This window comes from Melozone crissalis, unplaced genomic scaffold (assembly GCF_028551555.1).
Source record: "Melozone crissalis strain CALT ecotype California unplaced genomic scaffold, PUWL_Pcris_2 ptg000006l_1, whole genome shotgun sequence".
NCBI lineage: Eukaryota > Metazoa > Chordata > Aves > Passeriformes > Passerellidae > Melozone > Melozone crissalis.
The window spans coordinates 1,215,867-1,231,307 of NW_026535784.1; the positions used below are offsets into that span (position 1 = coordinate 1,215,867).

The 15,441-nt window shown below is 54.8% G+C and overlaps 1 protein-coding gene across 1 annotated transcript in view; it reads left to right on the forward strand.

Annotated features, from left to right (window-relative positions):
- Positions 1-2,629: 2,629 nt before the first annotated feature.
- LOC128946670 (collagen alpha-1(I) chain-like) overlaps positions 2,630-15,441 on the forward strand; it is a 30,802-nt gene continuing 17,990 nt past the window's right edge. The window contains exons 1-2 of the mRNA XM_054290613.1: positions 2,630-2,728; positions 9,161-9,326. Coding sequence (XP_054146588.1) covers positions 2,630-2,728; positions 9,161-9,326 — 265 coding nt within the window. The remainder of the gene's footprint in view (positions 2,729-9,160; positions 9,327-15,441) is intronic.

A 15,441-nucleotide genomic window follows, 5' to 3' on the forward strand; every position in this document is an offset into this window, starting at 1 on the left:
CATCTGAGCCTGAGTAAGTCTCTGGATATTGTTAGTCAATTAATAAAAATGTGAACAGCTTCCTGTGCGATGTGCGAGCGATAAACACTCAGCCAAGCCTCCCTCCTCCCCTCCCCTCCCTGCCTGTGAATCGCTCTGCTAAAAATAAAGGCAGTGACAGAATTTGGGGCTGCTGTGACGAGAGGAGCCCTTCAGAGCTGGCAGGTCCCTCCCAGGTGCCTCTCGGAGCTGTTCTCAGCACTGTTCTCTCTCCCGGCGAGGGAGAGCCGGCCCTGGAGCCGAGCCTGCTCCTCCTCGGGCTGCCAGGGGAATAAAGCAGGAATTGCTGCTCTTCCAGGGATTTGCTGTGTGCCTGCTGCCTCTGCTCCCCCCAGGCAGGCACCCCACGGCTGCTGCTCCCTGCTCCCAGGGGTTTGGGGATGTGCAGAAACAAGCGCTGGGACGGGCTGAGCCCAACACATTTAATTGCATTTGCAACAGGGGATGGCTCCGAATATCAAGCTGCATTTTCTTGTCAGCATCTTAATTATTTTAAGGAATGTTTGCCTTGCTGTATTGGAGCATTCCCATTTATCTGGTGCTGAAAAACAACCCCCCAGTCACTGCAGAGCCCGTGCAGACACTGCCTTTTGGGAGATGTTCTGCTGGATACCGGGCACGGAGCTGCTCTGAGCAGAATAAAGAACTCAGGAGAAGGAAATGCTCTGGAAGCACCTTTATTTTCCGGTTCCTGCAGCTTCCCTGCTCGGGGAGGGTGCAGTTATTTATTGGCTGGGCACAGAGCTGGCAGTGTGCACAGCTGGGTCCACTGCTGATACTGAGCAGGAGAGTTTAACTGCTGGGATGGGGACAGAGGGACTGGGGGGCTGCCACCGGAACCTGCATGGCCCGGGGCTCCTGTCCCTGCTCTGCAGCTCCAGGGGAGCCAAAATAACTCAGAATCCTGCTTTTAACAGGAAATTCCTCCTGTGCCCTTGCTGGCCCCAGCTGAAACACGGAGTGTTAACCAGTGCCTCAGGGAGAGCTTATCACAGAGTCTGGGAGTCATGGCATGGGCTGGGATGGAAAACCAGCCAGCCCCAACCCCCCTGTCAGGGGCTGGGATGGAAGGGACCCTAAAAACCAGCAAACCCCAACTCCCTTGTCATGGGCAGGGATGGAAAGGATGGAAAACCAGCCAGCCCCAACCCCCTTGTCATGGGCAAGGACACCTCCCTTTGGACTAGGGTGTGCCTGTGTCAGGGGAAGGCAGAGGTCCTCCCTCCCTCAGGGCACCTGGAGGAAAGCCAGGGAGGATGGCAGGGAATGGGAAGCCATGGAGGATTCAATGGAAGTGATACAGGATTTCAGGGATCAGGAAGCTATGCAGGATTTCAGGGATCAGGGAGAAATGCAGGATGGCAGGGACTGGGAAGCCATGGAAGATTTCAGGGATCAGGGAGCCATGGAGGATTTCAGCGATCAGGAAGCCATGGAGGATGTCAGGAATCAAGAAGTATGGAGGATGTCAGGGATCAGGGAGCCATAGAGGATTTTGAGGATCAGGAAGTATGGAGAATCTAATGTATCAGGGAGCCATGGAGGATTTCATGGATCAGGAAGCCATGCAGGACTGACACCCACATCTAAAGGTGTCCATGGGGAGGTCCATCTCATGTTCTCCACCTGCCCAGACTTTGAGTCTGTCCTTTCAAACCCAGCTGGGAAATGGCTCCTGACAGACCACCAGAGACCCCCACTGCCGCTGGAGAGCTTGGGAGAGAGTTGAATGAAATTCCCACGTAGGACAATCCCACTCATTTCCTGCTCACACAGGACTGTCTCAAAATGCCTGATTTCAGTGGGATTTCAGTGCCCATCCACCACTGAGGGGCTCCGGGAGAGCTGGAGAGGGACTGGGACAAAGGACAGGACACAGGGAATGGCTTCCACTGCCAGAGGGCAGAGTCAGGACAAGGGCACAAACACCAGGAAAGTTTTATTCACAGGACGGTGACTGGATACTGATAGCGCTGCCCAGGGAGGCTTGGAGTGCCCATCCCGGGAAGTGACCAGGGAAGGGCTGGAGGTGGCACTCAGAGCTCTGGGCTGGCGGCCAGGGCACATCGGGCACAGCTGGGACTGGATGGTCTGGGAGGGCTTTTGCAGCCCCAGCCATGCTGTGATCATGTTGGACCGGACATTATGGGGGAGCTTTCCTGGCACACGTTACCGGCGGTGGCTGCTCCCGGATCCCGGGCAGTGACCCGGCCGGGCTGGGCGGAGCTCTCCAGGCAGCGGAAAGTGTCGATGCCGCTGGCAGCTCGGTCCTGTCCGGTCAGCTCCGGCCCCGCTGACCCTCACGGTCCCACCCCCGCCTCCATCCGGGCACTTCCGCTGCCCGCCAAAACCCCCGCGCTCGCGCGCTCCCTCAGCCCCGCCCCGCCTCTCCCCGCCCGCCAATCACCGCTCGGCAGGCGGAGCTCCCTCCCCGGCCCCGCCCCCCGCACTGACCAATGGCGGCGCGGGGAGGGGGCGGTCCCGGCGCGTGCGCGCGCGGGGCGGGTGCGAGACCCTGACGACCGGGCGGGACACGGGGACAGCCGGACACACGGACACGGGGAGGGACACACGGACACGGCCCGCCGCCATGGAGCACGGCCAGCAGGAGGAGGAGGAGGAGGAGCAGCAGCAGGTGAGCACGGGGTCGGGCGGGCGGGAGCAGCCGCTCACCGACCGGAGCGGTTGTGTGCGTGTCTGTGTGTCCCAGTGTGTGCGCGTATGTGTGTCCCCGTGTGTGTCCGTGTGTCCTGTGTGTGTGTCCCTGTGTCCCTGTGTCCGTCCCTGTGTGTCCGTATGTCCCAGTGTCCGCCCTTGTGTGTCCGTGTGTCCCTGTGCCACACTAGGTCCTTATCTTGCTGGGTCAGGGTCCTTATCTTGCCGGCCGGTGTCACCTCCTGCCCCGTTAAGGGCTTTTAAGGGGTCACACCCCCCCTGGAAAGGGGGACCCGGCTGGCCCGAGCCCCTTCCCGGCTCCCAGCAGGGCCCAAGCCTGGCCTGGTCCCCCGGTGGCCCCGGTATCCCTCGGTCCCTCGGTGTTCCCGGTCCCCCAGTCCCTCTCTGCCCCTCGGTGTCCCCGGTGTCCCTCGGTGCCCCGCTCTCTCCCGGGATAAGGGTCCCCCTGCTCCGGACTGGCCCTGCTCTCCCGGCAGCAGGCTGTGCGCTCCGTCATTGTGTTAATTACAGGCTGATAATGATGCATTGTTCCCTCGGGGATGGTTCTGCCCCGGGGACGGGCGAGTGCAGCTGCTGAGCCGTGACCTGCAGGGCACTCGGGGACAGGGCTGCACTCAGCAATCACAACGTGGTTTGGGGTGGAAGGAACCTTCAAAGCCACCCAGTGCCACCCTGCCATGGCACGGACACCCCTCACTGTCCCAGGCTGCTCCAAGTCCTCTCTGACCCGGCCTGGGACACTGCCAGGGGTGCAGGGGCAGCCCCAGCTGTGCCAGGGCTTCCCCACCTGATGGAGAAGGATTTATTCCCAACATCTCATCTGAATCTCCCAGCTTTTAATTTAAAGCACTTTCCAGTATCTGCCAGTGTAAAAAGTTGTTCCTCTTTTTTAAAAGCCACCTTTAAGTTCAGGGAGGTGCTGGAGGTCTCCCTGGAGCCTCCTTTTCTCCGTGGAGGGCTCACACAGCTCTGTGCCCTCAGCTGTGCTCTGATCCCTGCTGCAGGCTGGGAGGAGATCCCTGGCAATGCTGTCCCGCCAGAGCTCACACTCAGCTGTGCTCTGATCCCTGCTGCAGGCTGGGAAGGGATCCCTGGTAGTGCTGTCCCATCAGGGCCGTGCAGGAACCAGTGTCCTGCTGAACTGGCACCCTGTGAGAGCGTGGGGCAGGTCCTTGTGTGGTTCTGGCCCTTGGTGGTGACTGCCCCCTGTTCTCAGAGGGAAAATCCTGAGGTGTGACAGCTCCAGAGCCAGGGAAGTGCTCAGTGGTGCAGCAGCCACGTGGAAACCTGAGGCAGATGCCTTGGCAACTTCTAGAAACATTCCCTGGAGGAAGGACAGGCTGGTGCAGGTTCAGTCTCACCAGGAGAAATAACAAAGGTGGAGCAAAGGATGGGAACAGCCATGGGGGTCACTGGGACATGTTGAAGGCCAGGAGAAATAACAAAAAGTGGAGCAAAGGATGGGAATAGCTGGGACATCCTAAAGGCCAGGAGAAATAACAAATGATGGTAACAGCCATGGGAATCACTGGGATATCCTAAAGGCCAGGAGAAATAACAAAGATGGAGCAAAGGATGGGAATCACTGGGATATACTGGAAGCCAGGCTGACAGTGTTGGACATGGCACTCAGTGGAGGTTAATGCAGTTTCCATCAGCCCTGCAGCAGCAGCAGGAGCTCCCCTGGATGCTCTCAGGAGGGGCAGCAGGGCTGGTTGCTGCCCTTTGTTCTCCCGTGCATTTAAACAGCAATGCCCTTCCTGGGAGTGCAGTTCCAGGCAGTTCCCAGCCAGCTGGGCTCCAGGCTGTGCTGTTGGGGAGCAGTGAATTCCCCTCCTGTTCTGGTTCTGCTGAGCCCAGGGCAGTGTGTGTGGTGCATTTTGGGTGCTGCTGTTCCCTGGTGGCCGTTGCTCCCTGTGTGTTTGTGTTGCCCTGGCTGTGAGTGCTGCTCTGACAACCCCAGCGAGCCCTGGCAGTCCTAGCTGGAGCTGAGCCCAGGGGCTGCAGTGCAGCCAGAGCAGCCTCTGCTGCCCTCACACCTCTGCTGTGCCCTCTGTTCCTTTGGGATGGTTTCAGCTTCCTGAAGGAATCACCTCTGGGGTTTGGCAGCTTCAGGCTGCAGTTCCCAGGGGTGTCCAAAGCAGGAGTCACCTGTGCTTCTGTGCCCTGCTCACCTGTCCTGTGTCACACCTTGTGGCAGAATCCATCACAGGTTTGCAGTGGACTGGGGTTCAAACTGGCTTTAAAAACTTCTGCTCAACACTTCCCTCAAGTTCTTGCTCACTGAGGAGAGGCTGGGAGTGATGTCGCAGTTTGTGGTAATTTAAAGGTGGTTTGGGCTTCAGAGAGTAACAGGGGGAGGAATTCTGTAACCCACAGAATGAGGCGCTTCCTATTCTTTGGGGCTCTCTGAGGGAACCATTCCCTGCTTGGCCTCACCTGGGCCTGTTCCTGTTTGGGGTTCTGAGGGAACCATTCCCTGCTTGGCCTCACCTGGATCCTCTCTCCTGTTTGGGGTTCTGAGGGAACCATTCCCTGCTTGGCCTCACGTGGATCCTCTCCTGTTTGGGGTTCTGAGGGAACCATTCCCCTGCTTGGCCTCACCTGGGCCTGTTCCTGTTTGGGGTTCTGAGGGAACCATTCCCTGCTTGGCCTCACCTGGGCCTGTTCCTGTTTGGGGTTCTGAGGGAACCATTCCCTCCTTGGCCCCAGCTGGATCCCCTCCTGTTGGGGCTGCCAACACAAGGGACAGGCCAGCAGGGTGGCCTGAGCCTGGGGAGCCCTGGGGCAGGCAGGGCTGGGCACACAGGGCAGGAACCTGGGCTGGGAGGAAGAAGAAGAGGCAGTGGTGCTTCCCTGCCACAGTAGGGCTTGGAAGAGGCAGAGGAAGGTTCCTGGAGGTGCTCAGGGGTGGGACCTCCAGACTGCAGCAGGAGAGCAGCTGCTTCCCTGGTGTTCTAGGTGGATCCATCCCTGGTGCTCCAGCTGGATCCCTGCTTTCCCAGGCAGATCCCTGGTGTTCCCAGGTGGATCAGTCCCTGGTGTTTTCAGGGGGATCCAGTGGATCAGTCCCTGGTGTTTCCAGGGGGATCCATCCCTGGTTCTCAGGTGGATCCCTGCTTTCCCAGGTGGATCAACGCCTGGTTCCCAGCTGGATCCCTGATTCCCACCAGATCCCTGATGTTCCCAGCTGGATCTCTGATGTTCTCAGCTGGATCCCTGGTGCTCCAGGCAGATCCCTGGTTCTGCAGACAGATCCCTGGTGTTCTCAGATGGATCAATCTCTGGTGCTCCAGGCAGATCCCTGATGTTCCCAGCTGGATCCCTGGCTCCCAGATGGATCAATCTCTGGTGTTCCAGGCAGATCCCTGGTTCCCAGGCAGATCAGTCCCTGGTGCTCCAGGTGAGTTCCTGTTTGTCCCTGCCCTGCAGCAGTGGCTGCTGACTCCCAGTGGCCCTGAGCTCTCACTGCACCGGGGGCCAGGGAAGAGCCAGGCCAGGCAGGGAAGCTCCATTCAGCTCTGAGCTGTGCCATTTATTATTAACTCTGCTCCTCAAACTGCTGGAGCTGTGGCTCGTTCTCAGCCAGGACTGGGCCAGCAGTGCCCTCCAGACCCAACCCATCCATTCCCTGCTGCCACCAAGGCACCTCCCCCAGACATGGGTGAATTCTGAACTGCTTCTGTGCTTCCCAAGGCCCACAGGAGAGCGCCAGCCCAGCAGCTTGCCCAGATTAAATTGCTGCCCTTCAGTCTGAGCATGAACTATGCCCCAGTGCAGAGCAGAGTGTCCTGTGTCCCTCCTGTGTCCCTCCCGTGTGACAGTCACCAAGACAGGAGGGAGCAGCCTCAGGGAGCTGTGGGTTGGCTGTTGGGGAAGATCTCTGCCCAGAAAGGGTTCTGAGGCTGCCCAGGCAGGGCTGGCCTCAGTCCCTGGGGTGTTGCAGGCTCCTGTGGGGCTGGCAGGGCTGGGCTGGGGCTGCTCTCAGGTGCTGGCACAAACCAGAGTGTGTTTGTGATGTCCTGGCAGATCAGCTGGCTGCCATCAGGTGTCTGGAAGATCTCTCTCCCTTCTCTCCCTGGGTTTTTACATCATCAGATATCTGGGAGATCTCTCTCCCTTCTCTCCCTGGGTTTTTACATCATCAGGTGTCTGGGAGATCTCTCTCCCTTCTCTCCCTGGGTTTTTACATCATCAGGTATCTGGGAGATCTCTTTCCCTTCTCTCCCTGGGTTTTTACATCATCAGGTATCTGGGAGATCTCTCTCCCTTCTCTCCCTGGGTTTTTACATCATCAGGTATCTGGGAGATCTCTTTCCCTTCTCTCCCTGGGTTTTAACTTCTCCCCTGTTTTGCATTTTGGTATTCTCAGTGGTCTGTGGGGCAGAATAACACAAGGATTGCTAACCTGGCTGTTGAAGGTAGTTCAAAACCCAGTGATGTTCATATTTCTGCCCATGAACTGCAGCATGGGTTCAGAGCTGCTTCTCCAGCTCCCCAATTCATGGCACTGAGTGCTGTGGGGGTGGCTGTAATTCAGCTTTATTTCTGTCTTCACCCCTCTTTATGTATTTAGCAGCAATGTATTGAACTTCAGGAGGAAAAACGTTGTTAAATTTCCTTCATTTGATTTAAATGGTGTGGGAGCCCTCAGGGATGATTACACTCATTTAGTAAATCTTTCCTCCTGCTTGCAGCTGCCTGGTTCAGTGCCCTGCTACAGCCAGTGCCAATGTGGGGCTGTGTCTTACCTGGGTTATCTCCTCAGGGTTGCTCTCTGGAACAGGGATTAAACTGGAATAGTGCAGCACAGTGTACTGAGCAGCACAGCAGAGATTATTCCTAGTTTATCCAGGGAGCTCCCCTGGAGCTTGGGGAGGCAGAGCTGAGCCTGGAGAACCTCTGGGTGAGAAGTGCCCAGGAGGGGATGAGCTTTGCTGGAGGTTCTGGTGGAATTCCCAACCTTGGAGGTGTCCAGGGAAGGGCTGGAGGTGGCACCCCGAGCTCTGGGCTGGGGACAGGGGGGATTGGGCACAGGAGAGCTTCTCCAGCCTCAGGGACCCCAGGGTTCCATGATGCTCAGATTCAGTGCCTCAAGTGTGGCTGGGTGTTGATCCTCTTCACAGTACACACTGGATTTACATGGATTTGGGCAAGGGAAGGCTGTCTGCCCCAGGAGGGACTGGCTGCTGTGCACACAGTGGTGCTCAGGTTTTGGGGGGCTGAGGTGGGGAAGGGACCTGCCTGCTCCAGTGCACTCCGGCATTCTGTATGGGGTGTAGGAACACCCCAAGCATGAGGGGCTGGGGCCCAACCTTTGCTGCTGGGGATGGCCTGAGTACTTCATGTATTTTATGTATTTTATGTATTTCATATATTTAATATATTTCATGTATTCCGTTGTCCCTGAGGTGGTTGAGCACACACTACAGAACAAAGCAATAATCTGTTTCTAACCAGCAGATGATCCCTTTTAGCCCATTGCCAGCACTTCCCTTCCCTGCTTGGAGGGAGGAGCTGCAGCAGCAGAACCCAGGAGTGCAGGAGCACTGGGGTGTCCCTGGGATGTCTCTGGGAGCACTGGGGTGTCCCTGGGGTGTCACTGGACCAGCCGTCCCTGGGTGTGTGCTGAGCTGCTCTGGCCAGGATGAGGATTAATTAGGTGATTGCTGTCACAGACATCTTTTATAGAAAATCCTTTCCTTAGGATTTTTCCTCCTGAGAAGCTGAGAGGCCTCAGGAACAAAATGCAAACAATGATTATCTGCTGCTGTGGAATGCAACAGGTGCATCTGTGATTGGTCTCATGTGCTTGTTTCTAATTAATGGCCAATCACAGCCCAGCTGGCTCGGGCTCTCTGTCCGAGCTACAAACCTTTGTTATCATTCTTCCTATTCTATTCCTAGCCAGCCTTCTGATGAAACATTTTCTTCTGTTCTTATAGTATAGCTTTAATGTAATATTTAACATAAAATAATAAATCAGCCTTCTGAAACATGGAGTCAGATCCTGCTCTCTTCCCTCATCCTGGGACCCCTGTGAACACGGCCACAATTGCAATTAGCAGGAGGTGCTGTGTGTGGAATGCAGCCCTTGCACTGTGCTGCAGTCCCAGGGGATGTGCTGGATGTGTTGCCAGGTGTGGGATTGCTCTGAGAATTCCCTCAGCTCTCAGTGCCCAAAGGCTGAGCCTTATCTGAATCAAAACCTGGATTTCCAGCTGTGCAGAAGCCCTGGCTCACACAGCAGGGCTGTGGGAAGGAGCTGTAAGCCCTGGGGGTGTGCCCAAAGGCAGAGCAGCTCCTCAGGGCAGTGCTGGGGGACTCCCCATGTCCTGCCACACTCCAGGCTGAGGGGTTGTGTAGGAACCCTTCAGAATCAGTGCTGGCTTCTCTCAGGCTCACAGGGAATGATGGTGATGGTGAGCAGTGTTTCTCCCCCCAGGAGCCCTGGTTCTGGCTGACAGCAGAGCTGGCCAGCAGCTGCTCCTGGGACACCAAGCTGGGCCAGAGCTGTGCCAGGAGGGACCTGTCGGAGCTGCCCACGCTGGAGGAAGGGCTGCTGCCCTCAGCAGAAGCTTCTGGAGCTGCAGTTCCTGCTTCACCCCTGGGTATGTCCAAAGGGATTGCTGCACAATGGGTGTTTTACTGCTCACTCAGTCCCAGCCTGCATTTGACCTTCCTTCAGTGGGAAGTGAGGTTTACAAAGTGTGTTTGGGGTGATTTTGTAGCCAAAGCCCCTCTCAAGATGAGGGGCAGGGTTTGTGTGCCTTCCCTGGATCTCCTAACATGAACAGGTTCCTTTTGTGCCAGGTGAAGCTTTGCTTTGTTCTCCTGTGGAATTCAGGGTGAGCCTGAGTGCAGCTGCCACCCTGGCAGTGTCCAGGGCCAGTGGAGGGTGTCCCTGCCATGGCAGGGGCAGGAATGGAATAGCTGTGAAATATCTGTGAAATATCTGTAAAATGCCCTCCACCCAAGGCAGTCCATGGTTCCAGTCCTCATTGCTGCCCTTGGGTTTGGCTGCAGTTCCTGTTGCTGAGATTTGCAGTGCTGGCATTCCACTCCAGCCAAGGTCTCTGCTCCTTCTCATCCCTGCATGTCAGTCACAGAAGGCTTGAGAATCTCCAGCATTTAACATTTCACCTTTGTGCTTCCCTGCTTCCATTCATTTCCAGAGTACCCTGGTCAAACCCAGCTTAAATTGCAGTTTCTCAGCCCAGGGGTTCATTTTGCAGAGCAGGAGCTGCCCTGGCCATGAGGACATTCCCTTTGTGACCGCCCTTGCCAGGGTGTGCCTGAGTTGGTGAATGGAGGTGCCTGTCCCTGCACCAGTGGTGTTCTTCACAAACAAACACAATTAGTGAGAGGCAGACAACATAACTGAGGTATTTTAAATTACCCTTCTGTGCTTACAGCTGAGTGCATGTGGGGCTGTGCAGTTTGGGCTGTGCAGTTTGAGCTGTGCAGTTTGAGCTGTGCAGTTTGAGTTGTTGACCTATGCAGTTTGCCATTCCCTGTGCCAGCCTGCCTGTGTGCAGCTGCTTTTTGGGCTTTGTTTGGGAGTTAAACCCCACTTGAAGGGCATGGAATTAAAATTACCTTGGGAATTTCCTCACAGCAGCTCCTGATGGGTTGATGAGTTTGGCTTTTATTTTTTTAATGGGACACTCTTTGTGATTTTGATCAGTTTTTGAGATGATTTTGCTCCCTCCTTGGTGAAGGAGTCTGCAGGTGGAGAAGGAACACCTTGGGTGAATCATGGTTCATCCCAAACCCTCTGAGGCTCAGTCCCTGCCACCGTGGGTGTCACCCTGGGTGTCACTGTGGGTGTCACCCTGGTGGCTGTCTCTGCTGTCTCCTGTAACACTTACTGCATAGATTAAATTGGCTTTTGGTAAATTCTTGTTCCAAAGGTTCCTGTTTGCACCTTCTGACAGGTTTGTTTTGCACAAACCAGGACAGGTAGTGAGGGGAGAAGGAGCAGAGCACAGGCTGGGTTCACTCACAGCACCAGGGAACTGCTGCATTTGCAGCCACCTGGGGATGTTTTTGAAGGGTTTTTCTCCTCATGGAATGAGAGCCATCCTGGGCTGCCTCAGAGCTGAGTCTGCCGGCAGTGTGATGGTTAAAAGCTGTGTGTGCATCACTGGGAGTTGGTGAATAGTGAATAAATCCCATTTTGGTAGGAAGGTGAGGTTCAGGACAGGGCTCAAAGTGGGAGGATGTGGAGGGCTGGCCATGCCTTGTGCCTGCCCATGCTGTGGGCAGGATTCCTGTGTTTCAGGTGTTTCACAGCCCTTTTCCCCATGTGTTATGTGCAGAGCTAGAAGCCATTTAATCAAGGAAAACTTCTTGATATTTGTGCAGCTCTGTGTTTGCAGTGCAGCTGGAATTATGGAGCAAGGAAAGGCTCTGCAATGTGCTGAGAGCTGTGAGAACCTCTCAGTGCTGTTTGATCTGTGCTCCCTAGAGATGGGCTGCAGGCTTTGGGTGTGCTCTGCATTCCCAGCTACAGGGGAGAGCTGAGAGGGAAGGGAGCTGCAATCCTCACTTATTCCTGCTTCTCCTCCTCACAAAGTGCCTTGGATTCCGTGTCAGGAGGGGAGGAGTGACAGTGACAGTTGTACTGAAGTGCTCCTGCTGCTCTGAGGAACAGCTTGACAGAGCCCAGGCTTTGTTTTTGTTTTGCCTTTCTTTTTTATCCCCCAAATGGCAGCTTGAGTGTGGCATTCAGGCTTGTCAGCAGGCTGGGAGAGCGAGTGCAGGCCCAGCTCTGCCTGCTCGCTGAGCTGCACTCAGGAGCCTTTTGGCCTTCAGAGTGGCAGCAGGAAAAGTCCCAGAGTGACAGCAGGAGAGCAGCACTGACATCACTGCCTGCTTCAGCCCAGGCTGCTGCTCCAGGCCTGGCCCTGGCTGAGCACAGCCCCCTGTGCCTCCTGGGCATCCCAAATGTGCCTTCCCCAGGGTCCCTCCTGGCCACCCCAAATGTGCCCCAGGATCCCTCCTGGGCATCCCAAATGTGCCCCAAGATCCCTGAGCATCCCAAAGATGACCCAGGGTCTACCCTGAGTATCCCAAATGTGCCCCAGATCCCTTCTGAGCATCCCAAATATGCCCCAGGAGCTGTCCTGGGCATCCCAAATGTGCCCCTGGAGCTGTCCTGGGTGTCCCAAATATGCCCCAGGGTCCCTCCTGAGCATCCCAAATGTGCCCCAGATCTACCCTGGGCATCCCAAATGTGCCCCAGGATCCCTGAGCATCCCAAATGTGCCCCAAGATCCCTGAGCATCCCAAACATGACCCAGGGTCTACCCTGAGCATCCCAAATGTGCCCCAGGTCCCTTCTGAGCGCCCCAAATGTGCCCCTGGAACTGTCCTGGGCGTCCCAAATATGCCCCTGGAGCTGTCCTGGGTTTCCCAAATGTGCCCCAGGATCCCTTCTGAGCATCCCAAATGTGCCCCAGGATCCCTGAGCATCCCACATGTGCCCCAGATCTACCCTGGGCATCCCAAATGTGCCCCAGGATCCCTCCTGAGCATCCCAAATGTGCCCCAAGATCCCTGAGCATCCCAAACATGACCCAGGGTCTACCCTGAGCATCCCAAATGTGCCCCAGGATCCCTGAGCATCCCAAATGTGCCCCAAGATCCCTGAGCATCCCAAACATGACCCAGGGTCTACCCTGAGCATCCCAAATGTGCCCCAGGAGCTGTCCTGGGTGTCCCAAATGTGCCCCAGGAACTGTCCTGAGCATCCCAAATGTGCCCCAGATCCCTCCTGAGCATCCCAAATGTGCCCCAGGGTCCCTCCTGAGCATCCCAAAAGTGCCCCAAGATCCCTGAGCATCCCAAATGTGCCCCAGGATCCCTTCTGGGCATCCCAACCATGCCACCCTCCCTTGCCCCCTGCTGAAGGTCTGTGCACTGAGGTTTTTGTTGGCAAACACCTGCCTGATCCTTGAGCTTCTCTGGAGGGATTTGGGGTTTCTGGAGTTCCCTGCGAATGTTCAGTCACTTTTCCACTCTTTGAGCTTCTCAGAACAAATGTGGAGTGGCACTTAGGTGTTTGTTGGTATAATAGAGCCTGAAAGCACTCATTTATCAGCAAATGTTGTGATTTATGGGGTGTGTATGTGTCTGTGTATGCACATTTGCTTTATTAATCTGTGTACACAAAGATTAGCAACATCTGCTTTTGACAGCTTTGTTTCCCAATTATTTTCTGCTCCCTCCCTTAGTCCTCTTTGTTTCTTCATTTCCAAAGCACACCCAGATTTTTCTGTGTGTGGAAAAACCTTTTCTTTAATCACTCCTGCTTTTGAATTTAGCTTGAGAATACATTTTCATTCAAAGTGGAGAAGTTCAGCTGAAATCAGAAGAGCTTGTTTTCCTCCTCTCTTGCATGACTAAAAATAAGGTGCCAGTTCTGCCACATGAAGTGTGTCATGATGGGAGCTGACAAGCCTGATTTGGTAACTGCAATTAATATTATTTGTTCACTAGTGCCATGTTAAATAGAAAACAAGATTTGGGAGGGGGGAAAAGTCCATCTAACAGAGCTGAGAGAGTTCAGATTTGAACTTGTTTAATGTTCTTAAAAAACCCTGGTTTGCATGCTTAGTGCAATTCTGTATGCAGATTAATGTGCTCAGTATTCCCAAGTGCAGCAGTGAAATATTCCTGAGTGAGCTGTGCTGAGTGGGCCAAGTGCCCTGGAAACGCTGTGTGTGCTCCCAGTTCATTACTGGGAATTGGGAGTGTAAACCAGGCTGTGTCAGTGCCAGCCCTGAGCACACCCCTCTGATCTCGGGGTGTTTGGGGGAACGTGAGGGACATCCCAGGGAATCAGCTCAGTCCCCTGTTCCTGATCTTAAATCAGGGTTCTGAGTGATTAAATCCTGTCACTGCCTCAATCCCATCCCTGCTCCAATCTCTTCATCCTGACACTGCCCCAATCCCCTCACTGCCCCAATCCCATCCCAGCCCCAATCCCATCCCAGTGCCCTCCCTGCCCCAATCCCAGTCCCCCCCTGCCCCAATCCCAGTCCCCTCCCTCCCCCAATCCCATCCCTGTCCCAGTCCCAGTCCCATCCCTGCCCCAGTCCCTTCCCTGCCCCAATCCCAATCCCCTCCCTGCCCCAATCCCTTCCCTGCCCCAATCCCTTCCCTGCCCCAATCCCCTCCCTGCCCCAATCCCAATCCCTTCCCTGCCCCAATCCCAATCCCTTCCCTGCCCCAATCCCAATCCCTTCCCTGCCCCAATCCCTTCCCTGCCCCAATCCCTTCCCTGCCCCAATCCCTTCCCTGCCCCAATCCCAATCCCCTCCCTGCCCCATCCCAATCTCATCCCTGCCCCACTCCCATCCCTGCCCCACTCCCATCCCTGCCCCAATCCTTCACTACCTCAATCCCCCAGTCCCTGCCCCAGTCCCATCCCAGCCCCAGTCCCACTGTTCCCCAAGGGCTGCCCCATCTCCCCCGCTTTGGGGTGAGCTGTTGGTGGAGCAGGGCCCTGAGAGCTGCTCTGTTCCAAACGAGCTTTGAGGAGCATTTGAAGGAACTGGGGGTGCTCACCCTGGAGAAGAGGAGGCTCAGAGGTGCCCTTATTGCTCTCTACACCTTCCTGAAGGGAGCTTGTAGCCAGGTGGGGTTGGTCTCTGACAGAACCAGAGGACACAGTCTCAAGGTAGGGAAGGGATAGGTTGGATATTAGGAAGAAATTTTTCACCAGAAGAATAACAAAGCACTGGGTTGCTCTGCCCAGGGAGGTGGTGCAATCACCATCTCTGGATGTGTTTAAAAAAGCCTGGCCATGGCACTTGGTGCTATAGTGGCGGTGTTAGGGCACAGGTTGGACTCCATGATCTTAGAGGGCTCTTGCAGCCTCATCATTCTGTGATTCTGTGTGTCCTTGGTCCTGCATTCCTCCCTTGGCTCTGCTCCCTCTGTGCTGCCTCTCCTTTGTCACCCCTGCACGTGTGTCAGAGCTCATTTTGCCATCCAGCTCTGGACTGAGTCCTCTGGAGCTCCTCCTGCTGTCACACTGCTCAGGAATAGCTGTTTACACCTACTATTTTAAGCTACATCTCGTTTCCTTTCTCCAAGCTTCCAAAAAAGCATTTTAATCATATTTGGTGTTGCAAATTCAGTTATTCTATCTGGCTAATTATTCTCTTACTACCTGGAGTTCTAAAGTAATTTGAATAAAGTAAATTGGAAGTATTAAATTAAAAATTAATGAGCAAGGTTGCCTTGTGGTTGGCTGCCCCTGGTCAGGTGATGCAGTGTGGGTGGAGAAGCCTTGAGCTGGAGCTGATGGAATGAAAACTGGAGTTTTTTGGTGTAATGATAATTTTTCTGGTATGATTGTGCTCCTCTGAGTGCTGCAGACTGTGGTTTGTCTGATAGGTTGGAAACTAATGAGCCTAAATTAAATAAATGGCATTTCTGGGTTAGGAAGTCACTCCCTTGGCCACAAATAGCTCTTTCCCTTTAAAAATATAAGCTTGTTTAGAATATTGGGAGTTTTGCACCCCTCAGACCTGTCTGTGGTTATTTACACTTCTCAGACACCAGCTCAGAGTTAAGAAAAGGAGAAACTCCCTCCAAACATACAGTTATGTCTAAATCCCACAGATAATTCCATATGTATTAGAGTTGTTTTATTCTTGTGGTAGGAGCAATTTCCATTTGTTTTTGTAAGCAATGAACTGGAAAAAAAACCCA